This window comes from Erpetoichthys calabaricus, chromosome 8 (assembly GCF_900747795.2).
Source record: "Erpetoichthys calabaricus chromosome 8, fErpCal1.3, whole genome shotgun sequence".
Classification (NCBI taxonomy): Eukaryota; Metazoa; Chordata; class Cladistia; order Polypteriformes; family Polypteridae; genus Erpetoichthys; species Erpetoichthys calabaricus.
In genome coordinates this window covers 163,405,644-163,424,006 of record NC_041401.2, presented here as the reverse complement: position 1 = coordinate 163,424,006, position 18,363 = coordinate 163,405,644, and the positions used below count along the sequence as shown (strand labels likewise).

The window sequence follows — 18,363 nt, the reverse complement described above, 5'->3', positions numbered from 1 at the left end:
GTGTAACACAAAGAGTACCTACTGCAATCATAATGTCTGTCTGTCTGTCCGTCCATGTGAAACAACTCCGCTTCCAGTTGATTGATTTTGTTGGTTTACCACTCTTATACTCCAAAGACATTTGTTGGGAAAGTTTAATTTTCATTGAGACATCTTGAATAGGGGTGGGATGGTGGCGCAGCGGTAGAGCTGTTGCCTTGCAGTAAGGTGACCTGGTTTCGCTTTCCGGGTCCTCCCTGCGTGGAGTTTGCATGTTCTCCCCGTGTCTGCATGGGTTTCCTCCGGGTACTCCAGTTTCCTCCCACAGTCCAAAGACATGCAGGTTAGGTGCATTAGCGATCCTAAATTGTCCCTAGTGTGTGCTTGGTGTGTGTGCCATGCGGTGGGCTGGGGCCCTGCCCAGGGTTTGTTTCTGCCTTGCGCCCTGTGCTGGCTGGGATTGGCTCCAGCAGACCCCCGGGACCTTGTGTTAGGATATATTGGGTTGGATAATGGATGTATGGATGGACATCTTGAATAGAGTGCACTGCTCAATCGTTTGAGATTTTTTCTCCCACTGAAAAATGCTGGCAAATTTGCAAACTCATCTGTTTTAAAACAGTCTGGGCAACTTCTTTTATAGATTAGTTTACGATTTCAAGTCTACCTTTAGAGAGGTTACTTCAACTTGTATAATTGTATATTTCCTTTTTTATTTATCCGACAGCCACTGCTGTCGACAAAACCGATCCTTATAACAAGTTGGTAAAACACTTGAATAGGTGCACACAAGCTGCTTGCACATAAGCGCAGTTCTTCTGTTACTTGAGTTAATTAAAAAAAAAATAGAATTGAACGTAAGGGGAAAGGAATTATGCAAGTCCACTATGTTAACACAGCATGAACAAGTAAGTCCTCAGTATTTATGTTACACTAGCAAGAACCACACAGCTGCATTACCTACACATTATTTTTCTGGTGTCATCATTCATCAATAAAGCTTCAGACCAGGAGACTAATTTATAAAACTTTGAATGGATTTGAGTGTGAAAATATATGTATGCCAAAAAACTAGGAAAATGTATTAACCAAAAAAAAAAAATTAAATCAGATTTATAAAACCTGGTGTATGCACATTTTTACATAATTTATCATTTATATATCACATGCACGTGTAAACATGCCATTAAACAACTATGGAGCATGCTAATCAGCCTCATACATATGCAGTCATGGTGCTGCAAGACTTCCCTGGCTGGTAGAGCGGCTCCCTCCTGATGTATCAAGACCCCACCAACTACATTCAAGAGCATCAGTCTATCTTCTTCAACTGAGAGCGCAAGAACATGAGTGGCATTATAGTGTCTCTCCTCTGTAAGGCAGCATTGTCTGAGCGGGAAGCCACTCATGTTACAATGGATAGTAAAAGCCATATCAAGGGTTCAGGGTTCAGCCAGATAGCGTACCAACAAGCCAGACACCAGTTACAGCACCATCACGTGTGTCGAAGCTACTTTGCCTCAAAATAAAAGAATCAGGGATTGAGGTCATGGAGACATGTTTGCCAGTCACATCTTGGATGACTTGTGCAATAATGAAATGTAAGTGCTTCATTCTCGCTAGGTGCCCTTATTACAATATGAGTGCAGTATATGGCTTTGATTACATTAAGAGAACCTGACACTGCTGCAAAACAACTCTTTCTGTTGGCAAAAACTTGTTTTTTTTGTGTATACCCACACCATATGAAAACTGGATGCTGTGCCTCACTGGTCGGATATTGGCTTCCAGCACAGCTGGCATGATGGAGTGATCACGCAGTTCCCTGAGAAGCAACAACAGGTAGTCAAAACTGACAAAAAAAAAACAAATAAGTTCTTCAGTGAAAAAACTTTAAAGGGAACAAGTGTCTACATCTTATTCACTGTTTTTGAGGTGTAATATTTGTCACATCAACGCACATTATAATAACAACTCAGCAAAATGAATTATTATGCATGCGAGTTGTCATTTTGCTGGTTTGACTGAATTTCTCTACTTTACTAAGGGTGTTGTTATTTTCCAGTTTATCTGAAATATTGCATACTCATGGGTCAGGGTTGCTGTAAATATACGTACAGTATGTTTCCCCGGCCACTTTAATTTTATAAATCCTGACGTTTGTGTGGGAAGTAGCATGCATATATTTCGAGCCTCTTTTGTGCCTATGCAAGCTTTATCCTCTTTAATAAAATCCCTTTGTGCATCCAGGTGTCCGTGTGTGTGTGTCTTCTGGTGAAGTGCGCATGCAGAGGGGTTCTGGTGAAGTGCGCATGCACGGGGCACGGTGCGATGCGCGATAATACTGTCAGAGAAAGTTAGAGGCGTTTTACGGAAATACAAACCAGTATTACTGCGAGAGGAAATTAACAGTACACAATTCAGTGACGCATGTTACAGCCACATACAAGCCAGTATTACTGTCAGAGGAGATTAAAGGCATATTACCAATGCACACGCCTGTATTACCGCCAGAGAAAATTAAAGGTATATTACGGACATACAAGCCAGCGGACGTACAAGCCAGTATTACTGTCACAGAAAATTAAAGACACACAATACACAGCGGCAGCCCACGAAGAATGGTCAGCTCAGCAAGTAAACATCAACAAAAGAAAAGCTGAAAGAAAGAAAAATACGACCAACAAAAAGAATGAGGTCAAAGTCCCTTGCCATTTAATATAGACTGTTCTTACTAATGTTTATGCACTACTGTTCTAGCGCCCGTTATTGTAACGGGCTAAATGACTAGTAATTAAATAAATATAACTTAATAAAAGCAGCCAGCAAATTTACCTTGAGACTTCAACAGTGATTTTAACTATCTATCAGGTAAGGCTTTCAAATATACTATATTTCAGAAATTTGAAGTACAGTAATCCCTCCTCCATCGCGGGGGTTGCGTTCCAGAGCCACCCGCGAAATAAGAAAATCCGCGAAGTAGAAACCATATGTTTATATGGTTATTTTTATATTGTCATGCTTGGGTCACAGATTTGCGCAGAAACACAGGAGGTTGTATAGAGACAGGAACGTTATTCAAACACTGCAAACAAACATTTATCTCTTTTTCAAAAGTTTAAACTGTGCTCCATGACAAGACAGAAATGACAGTTCTGTCTCACAATTAAAAGAATGCAAACATATCTTCCTCTTCAAAGGAGTGCGTGTCAGGAGCACAGACTGTCAGAAAGAGAGAGGATCTTGCCTGAAGAAGGGGCCTGAGTTGCCTCGAAAGCTTGCATATTGTAATCTTTTTAGTTAGCCAATAAAAGGTGTCATTTTGCTTGGCTTTTCTCTACACAGGAAAGCAAACAAATCAATAGGAACAAATCAATAGGGCTGTTTGGCTTTTAAATATGTGAAGCACCGCCGGTACAAAGCTGTTGAAGGCGTCAGCTCACACCCCCTCAGTCAGGAGCAGAGAGAGAGAGAGAGAGAGAGAGAGACAGAGAAAAACAAACAGTCAAAAATCAATACGTGCCCTTCGAGCTTTTAAGTATGGGAAGCACCGTGCAGCATGTCGCTTCACGAAGTAGCTGCACAGAAGGGAACAACGTGAAGATAATCTTTCAGTATTTTTAGACGAGCGTCCGTATCGTCTAGGTGTGCGAACAGCCCCCCTGCTCAATCCCCCTACGTCAGGATCAGAGAAAGTCAGCGCAAGAGAGAGAGAGAGAAAAGTAAGCTGGGTAGCTTCTCAGCCATCTGCCAATAGCATCCCTTGTATGAAATCAACTGGGCAAACCAACTGAGGAAGCATGTACCAGAAATTAAAAGACCCATTGTCCGCAGAAATCCGCGAACCAGCAAAAAATCCGCGATATATATTTAAATATGCTTACATATAAAATCCGTGATAGAGTGAAGCCGCGAAAGGCGAAGCGCGATATAGCGAGGGATCACTGTACATTTAGTCACAGATCCTACACAGCCAACAATTAACAATAGGATATAAAATTATTTTTATGTCACTGCTGTCTAAGAAAACTATTAAGCCACCACAAGTCTTTTTGGGTTATGTTTCAACAATTGTAAAGTTCTTCTAAAAAGAATGCATTTAATGTAGTCTACTAATTCATGTAATTGCATTCTATTATCACTATTATTTTTGAATTTGACTCACTGTTTTGAGTCTTTGATGAAGTAAGTAAAAAATGTAAAATGCTCCAACTTAAATCAGTTAACTAGTCATTGAATACACCTGAATGTTGTGCTAGGCATACATTTTCTAAGTTGTTTAATGCCTTATATTAGGATACTTAAACGAGATACACTGTCGCCCCCTAGCAATCGATACCATTGTCTACTAAGCACCTGTTGTACTCGATTATCTATCAGTCATGTATAAGAATACTTTGTTAAGAATAAGAAGTTACATACTGTATTTCATTGGTCTAAATTTCAATCTGCATGGCTGAGCCATGTGACCAGGATGACCACTTTATCCCCAGATTTCACTGTAGTGCCTGTGAGATTGGCAATACTAGACGGTCACAGCTATCCCTAAATTCAAAGCTTCACCCTGAACTCAGCACTCCCAGGGTCTCAGTCCTGAGATCAACAAGTGTGATCTTGGTAACTCTAGAACATGGGTCCTCAACTCCAGTCCTGGGGGGCCACAGAGGATGCAGGTTTTCATTCTAACCCTTTTCTTAATTAGTGACCTGTTTTTGCTGCTAATTAACTTCTTTAGAATTAATTTTATTTGAATTGCTCTTGAAGATTCAGACCCCTTAATTGTTTTTTATCGTTAATTAGCAGCCAAACAATAATGAGATACAAAATGAACCAAAACATGACTTGCAAACTGTGTCCATCATGCAATATCTGAAAAGAAAGAAAGGTGACGGTCTCAGGAATGTTGATCTGCTCAGGTCCCCAAAACATTTTAACAGTGCTCTTAGAAAAGAGAAAATCAACAGTTTTGAAAATGTATGCTATGGAACAATGAGAGAAGCAAGCTATGGAATTAAAGAATGGGTTTATTAACCAACAAGAATTGACAACTAATTAAGGATCTGGTTGGAGTGTAATTGGTTGGAGTTTGAGGCCCTGACTTAGTTGGTCTTCTGTTGGCTCACTCACTTCACAATTTCATTTCTGTTTGGGAGCCATTTAAGAAAAGAAATGAAGCAATTCAGAGGAACAATGAAGAAAATCAGGGGGAACAAATATTAAAAAAAACAACTCAATTAAAATGAATTCAAATGAAGTTAATTAGCAGCAAAAACAGGTCACTAGTTAAGAAAAGGGATTGAATGAAAACCTGTAGCCACTGGGGTCCTCCAGGACAGGAGTTAGGGACCCCTGCTCTAGAATCTGAAACACCACCTTTAGGACTGGCAACTTTGACTGGTCCAGGCTACTTCAGCATTTGTAGCTCCAATCCTGAGACTGGCAGTCTTTTACTCAATAAACCTAGACTTTTAAACCCCCATGGTAGGCAATATTAGGTAGTTCAAATCAGCCCAATATTTGTAGTTTCAAGTTAGTAAACCTCCCAGGATTTTTGGCCACTCTTGCCTTGGCTTGTCAGGTCTCTCAAGCTATTACGCTACACACAAGGACTCACGTTGGACAGCTGGTGGAGCTCTCGGCATTCATCTTCTGTTACCACATTATCCAACACCACTCTCTGAGACCCATTGAGTGTCTTGGAGGTGTTTGTGATGACAATGTTGTCAAACAGTATGCTTCCTCCTGGAAAACAAAAAGGGAAAAAAAGAAGCTGTTGAAATCTAACCAGGTCAGGAAAACCTGGCAAGAGAGTTTATTTAGTGCAGTAAAATAAAGGGAAGTGGAAATACAAGATCATTGAACCTCTGATGAAGGCAGTTTTCTTCATTTCGGCACTTTGAGGGGAACTCATTTTGTGTTTTTAAAACTTCATTAAAACATCCACCTCCTTTGACTTCACCCTTTGACATGAATGTAAGGTCCTTCCACTTTCTGGATTTATGGTGCTGTGATCCTGCCTCTTACCAAGACATTATTAGGGTAGAGCTGTACACTTGTGCCACTCCGGCCTGGTTTTATACAGCAAAGGCTACCCCCGACCCAGTCACAATTTTCATTTTTGTACATTTCTAGTGCCTGATATGGATTAAACCTTGGTCTCTTAGATACTGAGTTTGCTTTCTGGCATGAGGTAGCTCGTGAACTAATCTGTATTTCCTTTGCTACATTTTGACATATGCAGTCACCACCACAATGAAGGACCCAGGGCCAGGGAGAACAAGGTCTCATTAACTCAATCTGATCAAGTCTGCTAATGATTCTCAAGAATCCCTTTACCTTCCCGGATGAGCTTGGTCATTTCTGAAGAATCTTTGTTCTTCTCTTCCACCAGGGTCTCAATCTCCTTCATCAGGTTGCCTATTTCCTCTGTGATCCTTGCAGCCGTCTCCCTCTCTGCCCTGTGAGAAGAGTTGCCCGAGTCACATTACAAGGTTGAATTAGCCTCCTCTTAACCATCTACATCAAGCTATTTGATTTTGTTTTGAGTTAAAACAGGCCCTCTGACATCTCCCAACATCTAAATAATTAGCCGCACCATTTCAAAACATTGTCATTTCTCACTAAGCTTGCTATTAAGCATCAGCATCTCCACTAACATGGCATTGGTCATCTTTTTTATTCTCTTATTCCTTCACTCACTCTTCACCTCTCCTTTTGATTCTCTTTTAATTATTCATTGCAAAAACAAATTCAGAGATATAAAATAATAAATCGTTTTTAAACATTCTGATGGCTTTTTGTGGATCAGGCAAATTTTTAATTAGCCGGATATACTGTATGTATCAAACTTTTATGTCACAACAGACAGCATTTCTGCAATATATAAAATAATTTTACAGTCCCTCCCTATCAAAGATCCAAGAGGACAATGGGAAAAGGATCTCTCACTCAACATATCAGAAAAGGAGTGGAAGGTAGCAATGCAGAGAATTCATTCGAGCTCCATATGTGCAAAGCATACAATTATTCAACTCAAAATTATATATCGAGCACATCTATCTCACTTAAAATTGTCCAAAATGTTTCCAGGGCAAGATCCAACCTGTGAACGCTGCAATCAAGTTCCAGCATCACTGGGTCACATGTTTTGGGCCTGCACCAAATTAACATCATTCTGGACAAAAATTTTTAAGTGTCTTTCAGACAGCCTTGGTGTCCCAATCCCTCCTAACCCATTAACAGCTGTGTTTGGTGTTCTTCCAGATGGGCTTAAAGTGGAGAAGGACAAACAGACTGTGATTGCCTTTACTACATTATTGGCACGAAGACTTATTTTGCTAAACTGGAAGAATCCTTACTCTCCTCTTTTAAGTCAGTGGGTAACTGATGTTTTATATTATTTGAAATTGGAAAAAATCAAATTCTCAGTTAGAGGATCTGTGCAGAACGTTTTCAAAACCTGGCAGGATCTAATCTATAATAATAAAAGGCAAAGCCCTCACTGACTGACTGACTGACTCACTGACTCACTCATCACTAATTCTCCAACTTCCCGTGTAGGTGGAAGGCTGAAATTTGGCAGGCTCATTCCTTACAGCTTACTTACAAAAGTTAGGCAGGTTTCATTTCAAAATTCAAAGCGTAATGGTCATAACTGGAACATATTTTTTGTCCATACACTGTAATGGAGGAGGCGGAGTCACGTATCGCGTCATCACGCCTCCTACCTAATCACGTGAACTAAAAACAAGGAAGAGATTTACAGCACGAGTCACACGCGGGAACGAAGGTAAATGACGTTAATTTTTGACTGTCTTTTAATACTGTGTAAGCATACATATTAACACATGTGCAATTAAACGTGTGCATTTACGGGGTGATTTCTCAGGCTTAAAAGCTCACCTTTTATCAAACGCGGGAACAAAGGTAACTGACGTTGTTCACTGTCTTTTAATACTGTGTAACCATACATATTAACACATGTGCAATTAAACGTGTGCATTTACGGGGTGATTTCTCAGGCTTAAAAGCTCGCCTTTTACTAAAAAGGTAAATGCAAAACTATTTTCAATCAGTTTATTGAAACGCTCCCGTTAAGGATTGCAATAACATATTCGCGAGATAAAAGAACGAAGTAGGGGGAAATGGAGGAAGAGCCACGAACAGCTAAGAGCAAAAAATTAATTAAACAATTGAGAACGGAGCGAGTTAAGCATACAAGCATGTTCATAAGGGAAAGAAAGCACGGTGTAAAACGTAAGTTTAAATTAAGTTTATAGAAACGCTCCCGCTGCGGATTGCAATAACATATTCGCGAGATAAAAGTTTAATGAGAACACACGAGGTATAAACGAACCACACGCCGTGGCGCAACGTTAGGGGCAACAATTTCAACCATTCTATGATCTGCTTCTCACAACTGAAAGACGGCACATGGCGGATGTTTGCCGACTTGCTGACCGCAACATTAGGGGCTTCAACTATGGCGCTGATGCCACATCTCAGTGCCAACACTTTGCAGACTGTACTTAAAAGACACGCCCTCCTCACTGGACAGTTAAAAACACCAATCAAACTAACGATGACATCAAGTATTACCCAATCAAAAGTAGGAAAGGAGGCATCTTCATAAAATGCGTGTGGGATGATTTGCATGAGACGCTGCTTTAAAAAAAAAATGATAAAAAAAATACGGGATAGATCCCGTCCAGTATTGATTCAAAACGGGACACGCAATTTCATTCTCAAACGCGGCACGATTCCGTATTTTAAAGGATGGGTGGCAACCCTACAGTGCCAGGTAACCACCCATACAATCAGATTGTGATTCAGACTAGGAATGCAATGAATGTAATTACCCAGATCTACATACAAGGCGAAAGTCTTGCAACATTCAAAGATGATGGTTTGGGATAATTAGTACTTATTAAGTACACCATGGAACATAAAAGAGCTTATGAAGCCTTGAACCGAAAAAAGCAAGATCTCAGAGATCGTAAAAAAAAAAAACGAGGTAATGTCGTTTTACTCGCTGTAGATTTTAGTCAAACATTACCAGTTATTCCACAAGGTAGACCAGCAGATGAACTCAACGCGTGTTTAAAATCCATGCTTCTCCCACGGTCGGTTATATGTCACGTGTTCTCGGGTAGGTACACCAAAAAATTTATACATTTAAGCATGTAATGGGCAAACAAAAAATGAGGTATACCCGAAGGCACTGCAGTAGTACTCAATGTAACTTTACTTCTTAAATGTTAATGTTTTACTGTTTAATCATTTATACGCTTCTTATATATTGTTCAAATTCTTTTATCAAAATACCAGTGACAGCGCAATGCACGATAACATGGAGTGAATACACCATACGCATCTGCCCACGGCCGCCCTGGTGTGCGCAGATAGGAGTTGATTCTAAAATAAAATAAACATAAAAAGAGTAATACAATCATCACCAATAAAGCGGATAGCAGACGTGACGTATTATATGTGTACCAGATTTCAAGTCAATAGGTGAAACGGTTTCCAAGCTACAGGTGATTTAAAATCCTGGACAGACCAACGAAAAGCCACGGTAGCAAATTATAGAAGAAGATTTTACTGTTTAATAATTTATATTTATATGAAATGTGCTTCTTATATATGACTTCATATTCTCATATGATAATGATGTTAATGTTGTTTATATTGATTTCTATGTTATTGTAAGTGCATCTATGTGTGTATATGTATGTATGTATGTATGTATGTATGTATGTATGTGTATATATATATATATATATATATATATATATATATATATATATATATAAAAATATATATATAAAAAATATATGTGTATATGTATATATAATATATCTGTATATGTGTGTATATGTGTGTGTATATGTGTATATGTATATATATATGACAGCAACACTCATAACAATGACAACACAATTACATTGACAATCATGTTACGTTATTTTTAAAATGTTTCCTTTACTTTTTCATAACCTCTTTAACACACTACTTCTCCGCTGCAAAGCGCGGGTATTTTGCTAGTCTATACTAATAAAAGGCAAAGCCCTCACTGACTGACTCACTCACTGACTGACTGACTCATCACTAATTCTCCAACTTCCCGTGTAGGTAGAAGGCTGAAATTTGGCAGGCTCATTCCTTACAGCTTACTTACAAAAGTTAGGCAGGTTTCATTTCGAAATTCAAAGCGTAATGGTCATAACTGGAACATATTTTTTGTCCATACACTGTAATGGAGGAGGCGGAGTCACGTATCGCGTCATCACGCCTCCTACGTAATCACGTGAACTAAAAACAAGGAAGAGATTTACAGCACGAGTCGCACGCGGGAACGAAGGTAAATGACGTTAATTTTTGACTGTCTTTTAATACTGTGTAAGCATACATATTAACACATGTCCAATTAAACGTGTGCATTTACGGGGTGATTTCTCAGGCTTAAAAGCTCACCTTTTATCAAACGCGGGAACAAAGGTAACTGACGTTGTTCACTGTCTTTTAATACTGTGTAACCATACATATTAACACATGTCCAATTAAACGTGTGCATTTACGGGGTGATTTCTCAGGCTTAAAAGCTCGCCTTTTACTAAAAAGGTAAATGCAAAACTATTTTCAATCAGTTTATTGAAACGCTCCCGTTAAGGATTGCAATAACATATTCGCGAGATAAAAGAACGAAGTAGGGGGAAATGGAGGAACAGCCGCAAACAGCGAAGAGCAAAAAATTAATTAAACAATTGAGAACGGAGCGAGTTAAGCATACAAGCATGTTCATAAGGGAAACAAACCACGGTGTAAAACATAAGTTTAAATAAAGTTTATAGAAACGCTCCCGCTGCGGATTGCAATAACATATTCGCGAGATAAAAGTTTAATGAGAAGACACGAGGTATAAACGAACCACACGCCGTGGCGCAACGTTAGGGGCAACAGTTTCAACCATTCTATGATCTGCTTCTCGCAACTGAAAGACGGCACATGGCGGATGTTAGCCGACTTGCTGACCGCAACGTTAGGGGCTTCAAGTATGGCGCTGACGCCACATCTCAGTGCCAACACTTTGCAGACTGTACTTAAAAGACACGCCCTCCTCACTGGACAGTTAAAAACACCAATCAAACTAACGATGACATCAAGTATTACCCAATCAAAAGTAGGAAAGGAGGCATCTTCATAAAATGCGTGTGGGATGATTTGCATGAGACGCTGCTTTAAAAAAAAAATGATTACAAAAATACGGGATAAATCCCGTCCAGTATTGATTCAAAACGGGACACGCAATTTCATTCTCAAACGCGGCACGATTCCGTATTTTAAAGGACGGGTGGCAACCCTACAGTGCCAGGTAACCACCCATACAATCAGATTGTGATTCAGACTAGGAATGCAATGAATGTAATTACCCCGATCTACATACAAGGCGAAAGTCTTGCAACATTCAAAGATGATGGTTTGGGATAATTAGTACTTATTAAGTACACCATGGAACATAAAAGAGCTTATGAAGCCTTGAACCGAAAAAAGCAAGATCTCAGAGATCGTAAAAAAAAAAAACGAGGTAATGTCGTTTTACTCGCTGTAGATTTTAGTCAAACATTACCTGTTATTCCACAAGGTAGACCAGCAGATGAACTCAACGCGTGTTTAAAATCCATGCTTCTCCCACGGTCGGTTATATGTCGCGTGTTCTCGGGTAGGTACACCAAAAAATTTATACATTTAAGCATGTAATGGGCAAACAAAAAATGAGGTATACCCGAAGGCACTGCAGTAGTACTCAATGTAACTTTACTTCTTAAATGTTAATGTTTTACTGTTTAATAATTTATACGCTTCTTATATATTGTTCAAATTCTTTTATCAAAATACCAGTGACAGCGCAATGCACGATAACATGGAGTGAATACACCATACGCATCTGCCCACGGCCGCCCTGGTGTGCGCAGATAGGAGTTGATTCTAAAATAAAATAAACATAAAAAGAGTAATACAATCATCACCAATAAAGCGGATAGCAGACGTGACGTATTATATGTGTACCAGATTTCAAGTCAATAGGTGAAACGGTTTCCAAGCTACAGGTGATTTAAAATCCTGGACAGACCAACGAAAAGCCACGGTAGCAAATTATAGAAGAAGATTTTACTGTTTAATAATTTATATTTATATGAAATGTGCTTCTTATATATTACTTCATATTCTCATATGATAATGATGTTAATGTTGTTTATATTGATTTCTATGTTATTGTAAGTGCATCTATGTGTGTATATGTATGTATGTATGTATGTATGTGTATATATATTTTTATGTATAAATATATATGTATATATATATATATATATATATATATATATATATATATATATATATATATATATATATATATATATAAAAATATATATATAAAAAATATATGTGTATATGTATATATAATATATCTGTATATGTGTGTATATGTGTGTGTATATGTGTATATGTATATATATATGACAGCAACACTCATAACAATGACAACACAATTACATTGACAATCATGTTACGTTATTTTTAAAATGTTTCCTTTACTTTTTCATAACCTCTTTAACACACTACTTCTCCGCTGCGAAGCGTGGGTATTTTGCTAGTCTATACTAATAAAAGGCAAAGCCCTCACTGACTGACTCACTCACTGACTGACTGACTCATCACTAATTCTCCAACTTCCCGTGTAGGTAGAAGGCTGAAATTTGGCAGGCTCATTCCTTACAGCTTACTTACAAAAGTTAGGCAGGTTTCATTTCGAAATTCAAAGCGTAATGGTCATAACTGGAACATATTTTTGTCCATACACTGTAATGGAGGAGGCGGAGTCACGTATCGCGTCATCATGCCTCCTACGTAATCACGTGAACTAAAAACAAGGAAGAGATTTACAGCACGAGTCGCACGCGGGAACGAAGGTAAATGACGTTAATTTTTGACTGTCTTTTAATACTGTGTAAGCATACATATTAACACATGTCCAATTAAACGTGTGCATTTACGGGGTGATTTCTCAGGCTTAAAAGCTCACCTTTTATCAAACGCGGGAACAAAGGTAACTGACGTTGTTCACTGTCTTTTAATACTGTGTAACCATACATATTAACACATGTCCAATTAAATGTGTGCATTTACGGGGTGATTTCTCAGGCTTGAAAGCTCGCCTTTTACTAAAAAGGTAAATGCAAAACTATTTTCAATCAGTTTATTGAAACGCTCCCGTTAAGGATTGCAATAACATATTCGCGAGATAAAAGAACGAAGTAGGGGGAAATGGAGGAACAGCCGCAAACAGCGAAGAGCAAAAAATTAATTAAACAATTGAGAACGGAGCGAGTTAAGCATACAAGCATGTTCATAAGGGAAACAAACCACGGTGTAAAACGTAAGTTTAAATAAAGTTTATAGAAACGCTCCCGCTGCGGATTGCAATAACATATTCGCGAGATAAAAGTTTAATGAGAAGACACGAGGTATAAACGAACCACACGCCGTGGCGCAACGTTAGGGGCAACAGTTTCAACCATTCTATGATCTGCTTCTCGCAACTGAAAGACGGCACATGGCGGATGTTAGCCGACTTGCTGACCGCAACGTTAGGGGCTTCAAGTATGGCGCTGACGCCACATCTCAGTGCCAACACTTTGCAGACTGTACTTAAAAGACACGCCCTCCTCACTGGACAGTTAAAAACACCAATCAAACTAACGATGACATCAAGTATTACCCAATCAAAAGTAGGAAAGGAGGCATCTTCATAAAATGCGTGTGGGATGATTTGCATGAGACGCTGCTTTAAAAAAAAAATGATTACAAAAATACGGGATAAATCCCGTCCAGTATTGATTCAAAACGGGACGCGCAATTTCATTGTCAAACGCGGCACGATTCCGTATTTTAAAGGACGGGTGGCAACCCTACAGTGCCAGGTAACCACCCATACAATCAGATTGTGATTCAGACTAGGAATGCAATGAATGTAATTACCCCGATCTACATACAAGGCGAAAGTCTTGCAACATTCAAAGATGATGGTTTGGGATAATTAGTACTTATTAAGTACACCATGGAACATAAAAGAGCTTATGAAGCCTTCAACCGAAAAAAGCAACATCTCAGAGATCGTACAAAAAAAAAAGGAGGTAATGTCGTTTTACTCGCTGTAGATTTTAGTGAAACATTACCAGTTATTCCACGAGGGAGACCAGCAGATGAACTCAACGCTTCTTTAAAATCCATGCTTCTCCCACGGTCGGTTATATGTCGCGTGTTCTCGGGTAGGTACACCAAAAAATGTATACATTTAAGCATGTAATGGGCAAAGAAAAAATGAGGTATACCCGAAGGCACTTCAGTAGTACTCAATGTAATTTTACTTCTTAAAAGTTAATGTTTTACTGTTTAATCATTTATACGCTTCTTATATATTGTTCAAATTCTTTTATCAAAATACCAGTGACAGCGCAATGCACGATAACATGGAGTGAATACACCATACGCATCTGCCCACGGCCGCCCTGGTGTGCGCAGATAGGAGTTGATTCTAAAATAAAATAAACATAAAAAGAGTAATACAATCATCACCCATAAAGCGGATAGCAGACGTGACGTATTATATGTGTACCACATTTCAAGTCAATAGGTGAAACAGTTTGCAAGCTACAGGTGATTTAAATATCCTGGACAGACCAACGAAAAGCCACGGTAGCAAATTATACAAGAAGATTTTACTGTTTAATTATTTATATTTATATGAAATGTGCTTCTTATATATTACTTCATATTCTCATATGATAATGATGTTAATGTTGTTTATATTGATTTCTATGTTATTGTAAGTGCATCTATGTGTGTATATGTATGTATGTATGTATGTATGTGTATATATATATATATATATATATATATATATATATATATATATATATATATATATATATATATATATATATATATATATATATATAAAAAATATATGTGTATATGTATATATAATATATCTGTATATGTGTGTATATGTGTGTGTATATGTGTATATGTATATATATATGACAGCAACACTCATAACAATGACAACACAATTACATTGACAATCATGTTACGTTATTTTTAAAATGTTTCCTTTACTTTTTCATAACCTCTTTAACACACTACTTCTCCGCTGCGAAGCGCGGGTATTTTGCTAGTATATATATATATGTGAATGTATGTATGTATGTATATATGTATGTCTATATTTATATATGTACATATGTATATATATGTGTATATATATATGTAGATGTGTAAATTTGTATATGTATATGTGGATGTGTATATGTATGTATATATATGTATATGTAGATATGTGTATATGTAGATATGTATATATATGTATATGTATATATATGTTTACATAACCTCTTTAACACACTACTTCTCCGCTGCGAAGCGCGGGTATTTTGCTAGTCAATAATATTTTAGAATAAGCTCTTAAAGCACTGAGGAAGCAGATTCTCCTCATTTATCTGCCTATTAAACTCATCAATTTATTTATTTTTACTAGCTTTAAGTTTTATTCCGTTGGCCATGCTCTCTTTCTCAGGGGTGGGGGTTGATTTGTTTTCAATCCTATTTTTTGTAAAATTTGTATTTGTATGGAATGATTACAAAAAAATCATAAAAATTAAAAAAAAAACTTTTATGTCATAAGATATATTTATATAGCACCTTTCTCAAATCCAAAGTTGCTTCATACAGCATTAATTAGAAAAGAATAAAACACAGATTATCTGTTCTTCTCTTGTTAACTTTATCAGACATGCCATGAACTATAATTGTGGGTAAAGTCAAGAAAGGAGGACAACATTCATCAGAAAACTGAAACACTGAAATCAATGTTTTTTCTTCTGCAGGTATATATTGCAGTATATACTGGTTTCAGGCATCTTCTACATCCTTTTGTCCAATATGGCACAACTTATGTAAATTTTCATTTTCTGGCATTATACTGACAGACTACTGCTCCTTCTGGGTTTGCCAATACAAAACATAACCAGTAACAGTGACAGAAAACAAAACCCCAATCCCCAGCCACCTCAGAACACGACTGAATTACAGAACGTGTTCTTTCTCTTGGTAGAAGGGAGTGATGGCACCACATTGTCCTCCTCATACCCTTTGAAAAGTGATCAGACTGGAAAATGATGCTCTTTTTTGAAGGTAAGTAAGCAAGAAGGTCCTTCCTGCCTTGATGCCAGCTAAATCCACATCAACATTACTTCAAAGAGTTAAAAAAGAAATCTCACCCTTGTGGTAAGTAAAAGAGAAAGAAGGATCAACCCCTAAGTTGAGAAGAGTTGCCCGAGTCACATTACATTTATTCACCAAAATGTGAATAAACTGGAGAATTACAAAACTATGGTGATGACGTGTGGCAGTTGTATGGGGGATGTTTTGTGCAGCTAGTCTGTTTGCAGCTTAATGTAACTTGTGATTCCCACAATGTGACAGTGATAATGTCTTTGTAACATTACTGTGTTTTAAGAATCTGCCTGCTCTTCTAGCCAAAGAAAGCCAGGCATTCACTTTGGGGGAGAAGGGATGAGAGTGGCTGCCTTTTCTGCTTCCTGCTTAGCTGCTGGACATTTTTCAACAAGCTCTGTATCTGGTAAAAAATCTTTCTTTTCATCTTTCGATTAAGGAATTATAATCAATAACTAAGAAACTGCCATCTGGGACTGAATGAAGGCTGCATGAACCCTCCCAGGTTGTATAATACTAGTATGGCTTATATTAGCTGCAATTGATTACTAAGCAAATAAATGTAGCTCTTAAGTAAAAGATTAATCTCAATGCCTCTGTTTGATTATTGATTATTAGCACTGCTGAGTGTTGGATTGTCATTCCTTTTCTAGCTGTGTTCTACAAAGGATGCTTTGTGAAGTTCTCTTTTGATTGTGAACTGGACTGAAGCAAAGAAGTGAAAGTAAAAGACAGTCCCAGTCAGCAATCAGCCTGCCATTAGAGGTCCCTGGGGGACAATAAGGACAGTGAGACAGGTTACAGGTAACAGTTACATAGCCGGTTTTGACATTTCTTCCTATCCACCATTAAGAAAAGAACCTAAGTGGTTAGTTGGAATTTTTCGTGTTATCGTAGGTAATACAATACAACAATCAAAAAAATATTTTTTGTACATTAAAGGAATGGAAGAACTTGACGATTAAGAAATTAAAACCAAAAAATATTGAGGGTCCAGACAATCCTTCAAACTTTGGTAAAAAGGGCAGGACAAGAACCTGAAGTTTGAAACTTCAAGTTCTTAAAAAAATTCATATTTGTCATTTATTTCATTAATTTTAAGATGGAGTTTAAACAAAACAGCCTCACCTTTGCCTGGCATCCATTAAGGAACTGAGCAGTGCACAACCTCACCATAGCATCCACAGTGACCAGGGTGACATAACATTAGAGGACTTCATCAAATACCAACCAAAACAATATAAAGAATAAATTTTAAATCACTAGTTAAATAAAACAACTTCCAAAACAATCTAGATTCCAAAACAATACCCTAAAATGTACTTAAAATTACTCAAAGCAACAGTCATAATACTGTCTTGTTTCACTTTCCCCTAACACTAGACTTATTTATTTGTATTTGTCTCAGGTTATTTTGGTTTATTTGTTATTGCCAGGTAACACAGTTGTTAGGAATTTCTTTTGGTGTTACATCCATACATATCACCACCATCACAACATATACAGCAGTAGTAAAAATATATTGCACAAAACACAAATATATAAAACAAATCATCAATCCAATGTATAGATAAACTAATGCAATACGTCATCATCTTACTGTATAACTACAGTACATACTGTTCCGGTGTGGTGCTGAGGTGTCACCCACTGCACTCGGGTCCAAGCCTTAAGTTCGTTGTGTGGTGGGTGCAGTAATGTGGCCATCAGCGCGTGCTCCCAACCTCTCTTATACAGGACGATGCAATGGTGCCACAAAACACACCCTTGTCTCCGCTACTCTTGCACTCATACTTCTGACCTCTGGGACTGGGTAAAAGGTAAGCTTCTGGATTTGAAACACTTTGCCACTTTTGCCATCTGGTGGCCTCTGAGAACACATCAAAATGCTTTCAAGTTTTGGGCCTGGTCTTAAACAAATGGCTATAGTACAAGGTCCAGTGGTCAGGTCTGGAGGCAATGTTCATAGGATCTTTATTGTCACGTGTGCAGAGTACAGTGAAAGTCTTACTTACATGTGCTAATCCAATGAGACAAGTAGCCACTTGCCAGTGTCAGAATATCTAATCATTTGTATTCATAATGGACTGG

General features: G+C 38.0%; 1 protein-coding gene across 1 annotated transcript in view; it reads right to left on the bottom strand.

Annotated features, from left to right (window-relative positions):
* Positions 1-18,363, bottom strand: part of p3h1 (prolyl 3-hydroxylase 1) — a 58,147-nt gene that overhangs the window by 26,801 nt on the left and 12,983 nt on the right. Inside the window, exons 8-9 of the mRNA XM_028807712.2 lie at positions 6,316-6,437; positions 5,594-5,721 (exon numbers count right to left, since the gene is read on the bottom strand). Of these exons, the coding sequence (XP_028663545.2) occupies positions 5,594-5,721; positions 6,316-6,437 (250 nt within the window). The remainder of the gene's footprint in view (positions 1-5,593; positions 5,722-6,315; positions 6,438-18,363) is intronic.